This window comes from Pelodiscus sinensis, chromosome 7 (assembly GCF_049634645.1).
Source record: "Pelodiscus sinensis isolate JC-2024 chromosome 7, ASM4963464v1, whole genome shotgun sequence".
Lineage (NCBI taxonomy): Eukaryota > Metazoa > Chordata > Testudines > Trionychidae > Pelodiscus > Pelodiscus sinensis.
The window spans coordinates 71,456,395-71,471,525 of record NC_134717.1 but is presented as its reverse complement, the minus strand read 5'-3'; the positions used below and the strand labels follow the sequence as shown (position 1 = coordinate 71,471,525).

At 46.2% G+C, this 15,131-nt stretch overlaps 1 protein-coding gene across 2 annotated transcripts in view; it reads right to left on the bottom strand.

Annotated features, from left to right (window-relative positions):
• The window catches only part of COQ10B (coenzyme Q10B), a 32,467-nt gene extending 21,063 nt beyond the window's left edge, over window positions 1-11,404 (bottom strand). Inside the window, exons 1-3 of one of the 2 annotated variants that reach the window (XM_075934252.1) lie at window positions 11,249-11,361; window positions 8,988-9,079; window positions 3,012-3,161 (exon numbers count right to left, since the gene is read on the bottom strand). In XM_075934252.1, coding sequence (XP_075790367.1) covers window positions 3,012-3,161; window positions 8,988-9,058 — 221 coding nt within the window. In that variant the 5' untranslated portion in view covers window positions 9,059-9,079; window positions 11,249-11,361. Of the gene's footprint in view, window positions 1-3,011; window positions 3,162-8,987; window positions 9,080-11,248 lie in introns of both variants that reach the window. The other variant, XM_075934251.1, reaches the window with a different exon arrangement.
• Window positions 11,405-15,131: the final 3,727 nt, after the last annotated feature.

The window sequence follows — 15,131 nt, the reverse complement described above, 5'->3', positions numbered from 1 at the left end:
AGGAGCCAAACTACATCAAAATTCAGAACAAGTGATCAACAAATCAACATAATGATTAATGCATACATGAAACATTGTACTCACAGACTTCATTTAATGGGACTTCTGATGCTGCATCTTTCCACGCAGTTCTTTGAAGTTTTACATCATAACTAGTCAAATCCAGCTTCATGCATGCATGTCTTCTGTCACCCTTATGGCAGGGGGTTGGGGATTTAGGGGTGCAGGAAACTGGGTTGGGCTGTATGAGAGGCTCACGGCAGGGGTTGGGGTATGATGGACTCAGGACACAGGGTTGGGGTATGTGTGGGCGGCACGAGTGTTATGGCAGGGAACTGGCGATGTGGGGGGTACAGGAGTCTAGGAATGCAAGAGTGTGAGGGGCTCAGGGTTGTTGGGGGGGGGGGGGTGCAGGAGTATTAGGATGCTGGGGCCAGATGGAGTCTGGGCCCCAACTGGGAGCTTGTTGGCCAGGCTTCATTTTTAATGAAAGTAAAATAGTATGTCCAACACAAAAGGTTTCAACATTGTCTTTATTTATGGCAGAGGTGGGGAACTTTTTTGGGGTTGGAAGCCACTCAGTTTGGGTGAAGGAGTTTGGACTGAGATCTAGGGCAGGGGATTACAGTGCAGGGGTTTGGATTGTGACCTAGGGCAGCAGGGGGCTGTGATCTGGGGCAGAAGATTAGAGTGTAGGGTCTGAGAGGGGATGTAGGCTCAGGAAGGGGGGCCAGAGAGTGTGAGTTATGTGGGGTAGGGGCACAGAGAGCTTAGGGGGAAAGGGAGGGAGAGGCAGGAGTGCCAGAGGCAAGCTCTGGTGAGGAGACTTACCACTGAGATTCCAGGCCAGCAGCCCAGCATATTTCTCAGGCAAGGAGCCTGCCCTTCTCCCCGCACAGGCTGCAGAACCATGTGTGTTGGTGACTAAGGGCACGTCTAGACTATGTTTTAATTTCGAAAGAAGATAGGCAAATTCAGCGGGAATTTGCATATCTTCTTCCAATCGCTTTTTCAAAAGAGTTTTTTCCCCCCAAAAAAGCAAGCAGTGTAGATGTGGTTCTTTCGAACAAAAAAACCCTCAAAAATGGAGATTTACCGGTTCTTTTGAAAAAAGTGTTTGTTTGTTTTTTGTTTTCTTTTGTTTTTTGAAAGAATCACATCTAGACTGCTTGTTCAGAAAAGCGATCAGAAGATAATATGCAAATTCCCGCCAAATTTGCATCTTTTCAAAAGTAAATCGTAGCCTAGACGTGCCCTAAGCCTGAAGAGAAAGGGGAAAATAGTGCTTTGCACTGCCTGCTCTTGGAAACAGGCAGCTTCCATTGGCCAGAAGCCAGCCAATGGGATTGTGCTGGGGGCAAGAGCAGCCGTGTAGCACCACTTCTCCCTCCCCTCCCAGTTTGTGAAACACAAATGGCCCCACAGCCACTTTTCTGAGCAGCGTGTGGGGGCAGAGCAAGCAGGGGAGTCTGCCTGTGGGCTCCTTGCTGCCTCCACAAGCCGGATCATTTTGCCCAGCCCTGCTGTAGTGCCAATGTGGGCTCCCTTCTAAGGTGGGGGGGGGGGGGAGAGGCAGAGGCTGGGCTCAAGCTTTAAGAGTCATACACACATAGTTCACTGAAATTCAAGGCTGGCTATGCCATTTCTTCCAAGGCAGAGTTTGAAAAGGAAACAAATGCAGCTAATATCCAGAACATGTGACTGGGAGGCCAAGAACTCAGGCATGAAATACTGGCTGTATTAAGATCAACGGGATTTGCTGTTGACTTCAATGGGGACAGATTTCACCCTGAGCTCTAACTCTGTGCTTTTGTTTCCCCATATATAAAACAAGGATAATGCATCTTCTCCACAGCCCCAATAGCAATTTAAAAAACTCTTAAAAACTTCAAATGAAGGGTGCAATGTAAGTGCAAAGTACAGTAAACTTCCGATAATCCGGCACCTTTAGGACCCAGGGGGTGCCGGATTATCAGATATGCCAGACTATTGGAAGGGGGGGGGCTATGAGGGGTCTGCGGTGGGGTGGGGGGATGCCACCCCAGACCCCTCATAGCCTCCCCTTCCAATAGTCCAGCTCTGCCCCAGGCGTCCCTGCTTCAGCCGCTACTGGTCAGTTTCAGCAGCGGCTGAATCTGGGACGCCTGCAGCAGAGCAGCTGGAGTGCTGCCGGGTTGGTCCTGTAGCGCCGCCACTCGGCGCTACTGGACCAACCCGGCAGCACCTCAGCTTCTCTGCCCCAGGTGTCCCCAAGTCAGCTGCTGCTGATACTGATCAGCGGCTGACTCCAGGAAGCTCTGCCTCGGGCTTCCTGGAGTCAGCCGCTGGTCAGTTTCAGCAGCAGCTGAATCGGGGACAGCTGGGGTGCTGCCGGGCTGCCCTACGGGACCTACCCGGGAGTACTCCAGCTGCTCTGCCGCCAGCTTCCCCGATTCAGCCACTGGTCAGTTTTAGCAGCGGCTGAATCGGGGAAGCTGGGGGCAGAGCAGCTCCAATGGTCCAGCTGCCCAGAGCACTTCCGGGTTCCTGATGGTACCGGACCATCAGGAGTGCCGGACCATCAGAGTTTTACTGTATTAGCATATACTTGGAGCAAATTAGGAAAAACTAGTTGAGTTCATAACTTGGATATTTTGCAAGAATTTGTTTTCCACAGAAGCAGATTAAATGGTTACGGCATTCTTTTCACCAGAAGGAGTAGCATTTTATGTATGTATTTATTTTGAGTGTGAGTTTAATTTCTGGACAACACAATAATCAGACTAATCCCTTCAAAACTGGCTAGTGATTTTAGTGTCTTATTTTTTTTATATTAAATTTGAGACAATTAAAAAGGAACCTGATTTTAAGGGGAGAGGTGCTTTACACATTCTAGAAAGTCAGTCTCCTTTAAAATCATTAATCATCACAATCTTTGAATTTCTAGTATTTCTGGTTATCTACAACAATTCATGAACACTAAATGCACACAGTCATTTATAAATCTATTTCCGTAGTTCTACTATACAAACCCTATAATTCTTCTCTCAGAATATTCTTTTCTTTTGTTTACAAATGGTGCAGCAATGTTGAAGAAAGTTCTTCTTGCGAAGGTATGGTTTGTGACAGATCCTTGCACTGGAGGAATTCTGCTCACCAGAATACCACAGGAAGCCAAGTGCCTGCAATTGTGAAAATATTTTATTATAATGTGTTTTGGATTAACAAAACAAAATTTAAATGTCTAACCTCAGTGCAGACAGGGCAAGTAAGGTACAATAAAATATATCTTACCCACCATCTCTCTCTAATATCCTGAGACCAATATGCTACAATGCTGTATACGCTGGAGTGAGACATATAGGCAATTTGTTTGACCTTAATGCTGAATTTATTTTTTATTCAGATGTGAAAATGAGCTTAATAACAGTCTGTAAGCTGTTCAAGATGCAATGTTAACCTTTTTTGCCTTTGGCAAAACTAAAAATAGCTCAGTCACAGGGAAAAAATTGGCACACAGTACAATACAAAGGCCTTCCCTCAAGACTTGGCTTCAAGTCAGTCTGAAGCCATACAGTAAACTGAGTTCATGAATATGACTTGCAGAACAGCATTTCCTGCTAACATATAAGTAGTATCCAGCAGTCTCTTCTAATACTTAGTCCCAGTCTCAATATGTGAACAGAAAAATAAGTTAGGACTCTGGTATACACAGTGAATTCCATTACTAATACAGTCATATTTTTATGTTTCAGATCATAAGAAATGTTTTTTTCCCCCCCTCTCCTCTTACTTCTCTTAAAAACAAATTCCTGGCTGCATGGTCTTTTGGAGAGGAAACTACATTACTTATTCCGCTTTAGACCTTTGTTTCTCCTGAAAGAGTTAGGATAATCATATATAAATCTTGAACTCAAGTGTTTTCAGAAATAAAACCTCACCATTTACTTTTCAGAAATATGTAAGAAATTTTAAAGGTCATATCTGTATTCTGTCAATACATTTAAGATTATGGACAAATACAAAGCATATTTCAGTTTGTAAATGTGAACCACCACATATTTATAGATCTTTCTACACCTGGGGTGGGCCAAAGGGCCTCCACGGGCCAGATCCAACCCGTGGCGGTCCTGACGCTCCCCTGCCCCCAGGCTAATCCGGGCCTAGGGACTGGGGAGCATGCAGCGCTTGAGTCAACCCTCACAGTTGACTAAGTGCCACGCTCCAGAGGGCAGAGACTTTGTGCTCCCCCCACCTCCAAGTCGATCAGGACCTGAGGACAAGGAAGCGCACAAAGGGTGTGGAAAGATTATGCATGCTCTCCCACCCCCAGACCCTGATGGACCTGGGGGCAGGAGGGTGGAGTGCAGTGTCTCCTCTCACCACCAAGGGCACGGGCACCTAATGAGAACCTCCAGCTGTTTAAAACAGCTGATGGTTCTTTCTGGGGAGGGTGGGAGCAAAGACTTCATGCACTCTTCCACCCACAGACCAATCAGGGTTTGTGGGCAAAGAAGCACAGAAGTGCCCTGACCCCGCCTCTTCCACTTAAGACCCCACCCCTTCCAGGGCAGCCCAGGGCCACTTAATTTTCTGAAGTAGCCCCTGGTCCAAAATTATTGCTCATCCTGATCTACACTCTTAAATTCGCAGCTCTGCTTGAGTTGGGAACTCCCACTGTTAAGAAGCAGTATATGTATTTTAAACAGTTAACCTCATAGTCTTGATAGAACTCTATCTTTTTAATGCACTGATGCCAACTATTATCTATTAATGGTTACTCTTCCCGTAATATTTGAATAACTATTTGGATTTCAATCGTATTTCTAACATCACAATCAGAGCTGTAACTTTAGAATCAGTCATATGGATGAGGAGTTAAAAATGGAACTGACCTTCCCCAATAAGCTGAAAGTTTTTTTACATAACGTACTGATGGACGAGTCTCCTTAAGCACTGAAGGCTAGCAAGTTATGATAACCAAGTGTAAAATGTCAGCTATTTAAAGGAAGAAACTATTAACTTTTGCTGGCCTGTGATAGCAAAACACACACTAATTTCCCACAGTAACCAACAGTGTAAACTTATGGAGCAGACATTCAATACATCATGAAGCATCACATTATGCACTCACCTCAAATAATGCTGTAATTATACAAGCCATTTTGCAAACATTCTTTAAATACAATCCCTGCTTAGAGGCGCTTATATAATAGAAATATCTACTTGCATAGCTAAATTCCATTCAAAACTATCATGACAAAAATGCTTAAGCCCTAAGAACTGCAGTAAGTAATCCCTGATTGTACAACTACCCCTAGGGCTACACTTGCATTTAGTTCTGGATTTCTGTCTGCTGACATGGTAAACAAATCTGGGAGAGAATTCAGAAGACAGTGAAGAACACAGAGTCTGCAAAGATAAAATATGTATATATTATGAGGTAATAAAATAAGATGATAGACTACAACTACTTAAAATTGTAACCACCAAAGACACAAAGGAATTACTACAGACTGTATAGGAGATACAATCAGGAGTATTGATATGAACTCAGGGAACAGAAAGTTAGGCTGAATATGTTGAAAATCCTTGAGAGTGAGATCTATTTGATTTTAGGGCAGTTGTATCTCAAAATTTAGCAGTACCTTGGGCAGGATGCTGCAAGGAGTAACATAGAAACAATCTTAGTGTGCCAGAGAGATTAATAATTAATAAATCCATATCAATACCCAATTTCTATGAATCTGGCCAATGCACTCAGAAAACCTCGGACCTCTCAACTACAGACCAATTTAAAAAAAATGAGAGTTATTAACTATGCATAGTACCTTGTCAAAAATAAATGTGTATTTCTATTTCTGTAGTGTTACAGTAAAAATACTTAAAACCATTGGTCAGCTTGACTTAATTTGCAGTTTCCAAATCCCAATACTAAAAGTTACACACCACAACACAAAATAAATAAAAACAATGTTTGAGAAATAATTGCTGACAGATAATGTTTGGCTTAGAATTTTAATACCATTCAAGGCAGATGGTATGATAGACATAAAAAGAAATTCCATGGTTAAAAGCCTGGTGAGGTTTCATATGAAATACTGTTTCATCCATTTATATAATTTTGATTATATCTGAAAATAAAACGTATCACAAGAACGTGCTGTCTTTTGCCCTGATTCAGGAAAGCATCCTTATAAAATATCACTTAAATACGTGCTCAAGCCCCACTGATGCCAGTGGGACTTAAGCATATTTAGTGTATATATATATATATATATATATATATATATATTTATATACACACACTCTCCTGAATCAGGCAGGCTCTTAACTCTTGCAAGGTCACTTATAGTAGCAAAGTATTTACTTATATAAAACAGTGCTTATTATTCATCCATTTTCAAACCCTGAATATCTCCAATTTTCAAATAGAAAAATAGATGTAGAGTATTAGTGATTCATCCAGGGCCTCAGAGGGCAGATAGCAGCAGCGCTCATGTCAGAATTCAGAAGTACTTCATTTCTAGTCCTGCATTCACCCCTCCCTAGCAATAGGACAGCTAGCTTTCAAATCTTAGTATACTTTTTACTATTACAGTAAAACCTGTGTTATCCAGCATGCTCAGGGATTAAGGTGTTCCGGTTATCTAAAAATTCCGGTTATCTGTGGGTCCCAGCTGCCCAGCCCAGCTTGGGGCAGGGTGTCTGGCCAGGAGGGAGGGTACAGGAGGGGTCTTGGGGCAGGATGTCAGAGCACGCTGGGAATATGGGGTCTTGGCAGGGAGAGGGGAGTGAGTGAGGGGGATTTGGATGCAGGGTCTGGGCATGAGGGGGGACGCCTACCTGGCCTGGCACCCTGCTGCAGTAGGGAAAGCCTCCAGGCAGCATGCTCTTGTTTCTCGGGGTGGGAGAGGGAGCTCAGTCCCCCACCCCTCCCAAGCAGCAAGGAATGCAGCACCAGGTCAGGCTTCCCACTGGCAGGGAATGGGGATGGTGTAGAAACCCCAACCTTCTCCGCCAGACCAAACTCTGCCACTTCCCCAGCAGGATGGGGAGGGGTGTGGTGGAGAGAGAGTGGCAGTGCATGGGGGGCAGCAGAGCCCAAGCACGCCCTGGGCGGGGGAGGGATGGGGGGACAGCCGAGCCTGAACAGAGTTCTGCACAGGCAGCAGTTTAAAAACGCCAAGGTCCAAGAGCCGCTACTCAGCGCCTCGGATCTGGTCACCCCTCCTCCTCCCAGCAGCAGTGGCCATTGTAAAAGCTGCCCCGTGGGACAGAGGCCCCGTGGGACAGAGGCAGTCCTGTGGGATGGCGAGGGGGCTGCACCATGCGCGGTGGTGGGCCAGCTGCAGTGGGTGGTTGAGTGGCCAGAGCCGCGCAATGCCAGAAGCCCGCATCTGCCGGCAAAGAGCCAATGGGAGCTGCCTACGGACTCTGCAGGAGGCAGAGGAGTCGAATTTTTTCATGGAACCCTTGCACTATTTGGGAAACACTGCCCTAAGAAATTTGCCACTTTCTAAAGTTTTCTGGATAGTTAAGTGCTGGATAGCACAGGTTTTACTGTATCTAGTTACAATCATTTACTGCTTCACCTCCCAATGCTAGGGCAGGAGCGAGCAATTATTTTTGATGGGAAGCTACTCCAAGATTTTTTTAAGTGGTCAAGGGCCACACTCTTCCATGATATTAATGGAGGAGGCACAGGGTCTGGAATGGAGGTTGAGTGCAGAAGGGAGCTTGGGGTAAGGGATTAGGGTAAAGGGATGCATGTTGTGTCTGTGAAGAAATTTGAGAAAGGGGGCAGTTATGACCTGGGTCTCAGGACTGGGATGCAAGAGGCAGAAAGGGCTTGTGGCCTGGGGCAAGGGATTGGAGTGCAAGGGTTTGAACTGTGACCTAGGACAGGAAGGCGTTGTAACCTGGGACAGGGTGTAGGAAGGGGTACAGAGACTTGTGTTGTGACCTAAAGTAGGAGGGGACTGATCTGTGGCAGAGGACTGGGATGCAGGGGGGGATAGAGGGTTTTGGGTTGTGACCTAGGACATGGAATTGTGGTGAAGCATCTGGGAGGGGATATAGGTGCAGGAGAGGGTGAAGAAGGTTTGGCTTATATGGGGTAGAGGGACAGGAGTGGGGGAGGCAGAAGGTTGGGGGAAGGAAGAGGCTGGGGTGCCAGAGATAGGTTCTGACTGGGAGGCTTACCTAGGTTACTCCCAGCCAGCAGCCCAGCATGTTTCTCAGGCAGGCTCTCTGCCTGCCCCGTCCCCACACAGGCTGCAGAGGTCATGTGCATCTGTGAATAAAAGCTGGAGAGGATGGGGGAAGTGGTGCTTTGCACGCTGCCTGGTCTTCAAACAGGAAGTTCCCATTGGCCAGAAATCAGCCAATGGGATTGTGCTAGGGGTAAGGGCAGAGCATGAAGCCTTTGTCCTAGCCCCAGCGGTGAAACACAAATGGCCCATCAACAACTTTTCTGAGTGGTGTGCAGGAGGAGGTGGGGCAAGCAGGGAGTCTTCCTGACGCTCCACGCTGCATTCGCGGGCCAGATCCAATGGCTTGGCAGGCTGGATCTGTCCCGCCAGCCTTATTTTGCCCAGGCCTTATTTTGCTCATAGGGCAACTATGGTACCAGATGGCTACGATTATTCACAGAACAAGAAGTTACTACTGTATCTAATATGCTCAAATTATATACCAGGATTTTTATTAAATTTAAAACAGAGCTCTAGGTTTTTTTAAGATTAAAGTTTATTAGACTCAAGTACTAAAAGAGAGAGATTTAAGAAATGATAGAAAAGTCAGATTAGTACTAAGGATGTGCTAGTATAACCATGCTCATAGCATTTCAAATGTCTATTTCATAAAATTAACGTCATCTTTTGGCTGTTTTATGGCCTACGATCCTATGTAACATAAGCTGATCTCATTCCATAACCTGGTGGACGTCAATGTCTCCCACATTAGTTAGTTTGGTGCTCAACACACAGGCAGAGCAAAGCACTCACATTGGAGGGGTTGTAAGCAGCTGCCCAGTGTTAAAATACCACAGGCATCTTTTCACAAAATCGAGCAGCATTCCACAGTGCTCCTCTCTGCACTAGGTGACAAGGAAAAAACACAGGCCAAAGTGCTTTATATTAGAGTGTATGTCTGAATGTCTCCTCCTCTTTTATTAATAGCACAACATTTATTAGAATATTAATAGGTAGGCAGAAGTATGTATTTAACACTTGTATATGCATATACCAAAGACAAGTTTATATAGATTGGTATAGCATGGATCTATAGCTAAGCATTTGGTAGATCATTAACAGAACTTATAAAAAATTAGTAATAGATACACTCCCCATCATTCTTTGTCTCCCGGTCAAGGATTGACTTAAAATCCTGAACACATCATCATTTTAAGACAATTTACACCTGGATCAAATGCACCTATGTACCACATTTAAAAAAATAAGTTATAATAACCATATTCCAGTATTATTAGGTAGTTTTCCAATAAGGTTCTATATAACAGACTTTTCTGTGTTAGACATGTTTCTGGGAATGGAGTTTGTCCTCAAAAACCATACACATTAAATATTTTTAAAGGGCTACTTTTATTTAACAAAGATTAACTATTTTAATATCCCAGCCCACATTAAATTTCATTTGAATGTGTACAAGTCATAAAATGATTGTTTTTTCTCCTCCACAGAGGAAAAGAGCAAGATCCTACATATTTCTAGTTCAGTCCTTGTGTCAAACAACTGAATGTTGTTTATGACATCATGAACTGATTTCTATTCCAAACTTATTACCAGTTTTAAGCGGGAGGGAGAGGGGAACCATACAACACTTCACCCTTAACATAAAAGGCACACCCCCTGCAGCTCCCTAATAAAGAAGGCTGAATTTCACTCAGAGAAATAATCTGAATCCATTCTGTTTTCCAGATGAAAACGAAGGAAAACATAATCTGCCTATATCACTGAAAGACTAGGTTTAACACAACTGGCCGACACACAAAGTGGGTAGCTCTTGACTCTTAATCAACTTTGCATTTATTAAAATGTCATGACAAATCTTGAAACATATTTGAAATTTACCCCAAAATGATATATGCTTGGGTAAAAGGGAGAGTGAAAGTTTGTAAATTGTTAATTCTTTACATTTCCTTTCAGACTTGATCTTCAAAAGACACTAAAACAAGTTACAAAGTCGGCCCTTCAAGTCACAAAATAGGATCCAATGTATTATCTCCCTCATTGGTTAAAGTCAACAGCCTCTTAGAGGGTTAGTGGGAACAAGCACTATCCAGGCTGTGCCTTGGGGCAGAAAGAGACAGGGAAGAACCATACACAGCCCAAGAAGTTTTTGATAGAAATGTAGCCGTGTTAGTCTGGGGTAGTTGAAGCAAAATGCAGGACAATGTAGCACTTTAAAGATTAACAAGATGGTTTATTAGATGATGAGCTTTCGTGGGCCAGACCCACTTGATCTGAGGAAGTGGGTCTGGCCCACGAAAGCTCATCATCTAATAAACCATCTTGTTAGTCTTTAAAGTGCTACATTGTCCTGCATTTTGCTTCAAAAAGTTTTTAGCACTCCAAAAGTAATAAGGGGAGAGCAAAAGACGTTGCCACAGCTAAATTAACTATGAATAAGGAACACAGTGCTAAGGTAGAACCAAATCTAAAGATGCAATTTCCTAAAATTACCCATTTACACAGGAATGTATCTATATTGCAAGTCTCAGGATTAAGGCCTATACCCACTAGGTAGTGTGTGTGCAAAGGAACTGCCTTTCCGTTACTTAAGCCGTCCGGGAACTGAGAAGGAAGAGACCGTGCAGGGCGCTGCCTCCTCCCCGCTTTCCTCCGCTGATCCAGCGTGCCCCGCAGTGAAGTTTGCACCATATCCCCGTGACGGTATCGCCCCCTCGGTGATCTACCCGCGTGTCGCCCCTGAGCAGGCAAGAGCCCGGGGATCCTCGACCCCAAATCCTCAGCCCGCAGGCTCCGACAGGCGCGCGCAGTTACTCTGGGCGGCGCCGACGCGTTCACTCTGGAGCCGACTGACGGCGCGGCGAATGCCAATGCCGTGAATTGTGGCCCCTCCGCGCCGGATGCAGCGAGCAGGGGCCGCACCTCACGCCCGAGGGAGGGTCCCCGTTCCCAGGCGGTGGGAGGAGGAGGCGGGGGCAGTGCGAGACTCTCCCCCCCCCGCCGCTTTCTACCGCCCCACGGGCGCGCGACCGGCCGGACTCTAGGACCCTGCCTACCTGAGCACGCTCCGGTGCGGCGCCGTCAGCCGCTCGGCGAGCACTTTCCCCAGCACCCGGCCGCTGCGCGCCATGTTCGGCCCCGCTGCCTCACCGCCCCATCCTGGTCGGTCACCCTCGCGGCGCGCGACTGCGGCCAGCGCCGTGACCCGCCCCCTCTCTAACACACCAATCAGCGCGCAGCGGCCGCTCTCCCGCCGCCAATCAGCGTCCCCGAATGCCGCCTCGTCCTTGCGACGTGAACCGTCAGGCCCTACCTTCAACACACCCCCGCCCACACCCACCCCATGACTCGGGCGCGCGAGCGCGGGCAGGGCGGCGGGGCCGCGCGCAGTCACGAGGCGGGGGGCGGGCTTTGGCGGGGTTACATAAGGCTGAGCGGGACGGGGCGGCTGCGCACAAGTGCGCGAGCTGGGGCGGGGCGGGGCGGGGCGAGGCGAGATAAGGCCCTGGGGCGCGTCTGCCCCTCGCGGGCTGCGCTTCAGGGGGCGGAGCCAGCCCCCCCCCCCCCCCGCCCGCCCGCAGCTGCTCCGCTACGGCCGGTCTCGGGGCTCCCTCTCGGCTCCTGCCCGGCCAATACAGACTCGCCGCTGCTCGGGCCCGCGCGCCAGCCCGCCACTGCCTGCCGGCCTGGCCTGTAGCCCCCGCCCCTCCCTGTAGCCCCCGCCCCTCCAGTTCCCCCGCCCCTCCCTGTAGCCCCCGCCCCTCCAGTTCCCCCGCCCCTCCCTGTAGCCCCCGCCCCTCCAGTTCCCCCGCCCCTCCCTGTAGCCCTTGCCCATCTAACTTTTCCCTGTAGCCCCCACCCTCCAGTTCCCCCACTCCTCCCACCCTTCCCTGTAGCGCCTACCCCTCCACTTTTACCTGCCTGGGCACTTATTAATGGATCTCAAAGCCACCGTGTTGTTTCAGGCCAATTCCACAAGCCAAATACACAGGGCAGGATTGGAACTTAATTTCATTTGCAGGTTCGATTCCCATCATAGAGATACGAGTAAAGATATTGGCTGGCTAGCAGGCTACCTTCCACATCTGAGGAAGTGGGTCTGGCCCGCGAAAGCTCATCATCTAATAAACCCTCTTGTTAGTCTTTAAAGTGCTACATTGTCCTGCATTTTGCTTTAGCTACCCCAGACTAACACGGCTACACTTCTATCACTATTCCACATCTTAGTGACTTAACCAACTAAACAATGGGCACTTAGAGAAGGTGCAAATTGTTCTTATCACCTCCTAGTAACTTGAACACTCTAATTCACTCCCCCCCCTTCCATTTCCCCCTTCCCTTATTTATTCTTGGATCTGAAATGTTAATGCTCCAGTCATCTGAAGTGGGTTGTACCCACAAAGTTCATGATACCATCTACATGTTTTGTTAGTCTTTAATGTTTTTATATTTATTATTCCTAAGGAGCACTGGTGGTGCAACTAAATCCAAATATTACTACTTTGTGCACAGCAAGGAAGAAGTTTACCTTGTGTATTTTACTCAAATACAAATGAAGGTCTGGGGCTTTCAGGGTTATGGAGTCAGCTTGGTGACCCTGAAGAAGTTACATACCTAAGCAAAGGCTGCATGTAGGCCCATTTTCCTGGTATATGGGCTCTAAGGGTACGCCTACACTGTGGTACCATTTCGGGATACTACTGGTATTCCAAAATAGCATTTTCCATGTCTTCACAGAGCGCTCATTATTTGGAAATATCTTTCAAAATAATGGCCTTGCTATTCCGACATCTTGGTAAACCTTGTTCCGCGAGGCTTATGGGACATTTCAGAATAGCGGTCAATTTCAAAATAGATTCTTTTGAAGTAAGCTCAAAATAAGCTATGCAATTTGCATAGCTCAAATTGCGTAGTTTATTTCAAGCTAAGGATGCTAAGTAGATGTACGCTAAGGCTACGTCTAGACTGGCATGATTTTCCAGAAATGCTTTTAATGGAAAAGTTTTCCGTTAAAAGCATTTTTGGGAAAGAGCATCTAGATTGGCACATACACTTTTCCGCAAAAGCACTTTTTGCGGAAAAGCGTCCGTGCAAGTCTAGACGTGCTTTTGTGCAAAAAAGCCCCGATCGCCATTTTAGCCATCGGGGCTTTTTTGCGCAAAACAGTACTGTGCTGTCTACACTGATTTGCGGAAGAGGGCTTTTGTCCGAACGGGAGCAGCACAGTATTTCCGCAAGAACACCGACGATCAGCTGATCCAGCGCAGCGTAGCAGTTTAGACGTGGCATGGTCTACAAGGGAAGCCTTTGTCGACCACTCCAGTAAACCTCGTTTCATGAGGCATACCGGAGCAGTCAACAAAGGCTTCCCTTGTCGACTGCGCCGCATTTAGACTGCCGGGCTGTGCTGGATCAGCTGATCGTTGGCACAGTACGGTGGCCATTTTTATTTTAATTTGACTATGAAGAATAAACTATTTTACATGGCTCCGTCAATGGAGCCATGTAGTCTAGACGTACCCTAAATGAATTGCTATTAGCAGGGCTCGCTGAACCCTGATCGTTCTGCGCATGCACAGATCACCCGAACCCGGCTCTTCCAGGTTACAGTCTACTTGCCACGGGCGAGTAGATTGTATAATTTGTCGGGCCCTGGCTATTAGAGCACACCTCATTAATTTTACTTTAATTTTTCAAAAATCCTTTTCTAAAAGAGTGTGTGGAATTATGCACTTGTAACCTTCCTCTATGAAAAATAGTTCTTACTAAATTACTGAAAAAACAATTTTGTACCTAGAACAAAATTTGAAATGCTGAGGTCAGATAGTTCAGTTGCAATGAGTCATTTTGAAAATCCTTGCTTACTTTTTTAAAAGAAATCCTTTTCTTTCACCTGAGCCTTTTCAAAAGATATCCTCCCCAGAGTCATCTATAGTATCATTGCTATTAACAACTACATAAAGCTCATCATTAAACAAGGATATAATCTCTTTGGGTGGTTGAAACTGTTTGCAACAAATCTTATTTCGATGCATATAGGCCCTGATCCTTAAGGTATTTTCAATTAGACTGTCCTGCAGTCTGTTCTTTAACTTGGTTTTTATCAAGTTCATTTGTGACATTGTACATTCCACAGCTGCAATGCAAAAGGGCAAAGTAAGAATAGTAAGGACAATAAATTCCTAGCTCAACAAACTCTTTATCACCAACTTCATCTCTGTGTTTTGCAACTTCTAGCTAAACTGTGCTATCTTCTGTGTTTATCCATAAGACTGCCCCCAGATTTCTCCACTGTTGTTTCAACTTGATATGATTCCCTCTACGTAAGGACAGAGAAGACAGGGTTGAGAATTCAGGTTTTATAGGTCTTAGAACACTGAAGGGCTCAGAGCACTGATTGATTCTAGAAGATGGACATTTGGAGGCAGTCAGAGCTTTATTTGCTTAGCAAACTCAAGGATGCAGTCTCAACATCTGCTCTACTGTATATGAGGAAATACTTGCATTTATTAACTCAGATTGCAATGCTGATCCAAAGTTAAACTCTGATCAGGCTATGTCTACACTGGCAGCTTCTTGCACAAGAACTCTTTTGTGGAAGAGTTCTTGTGCAAAAACTCTTCTGGAAGAGAGTGTCTACACTGGCATGTGCTTTTGCGCAAGAGATGTGCTTTTGTGCAAGAGCATCCATGCCAGTGTAGACGCTCTCTTGCGCAAGAAAGCTCTGATGGCCATTTTAACCATAGGGCTTTCTTGCGCAAGAAATTCATGTTGCCTGTCTTCACTGGCCTCTTGCTCAAGAACAGTTGCGCAAAAGGGCTTATTCCTGAGCGGGAATGTCAGAGTTCTGGCGCAAGAAGCCCTGATTTCATACATTAGAACGTCAGTTTACTTGCGCAAGAACACAAGTGGTCAGTGTAGACAGGCAGCAAGTTTTTG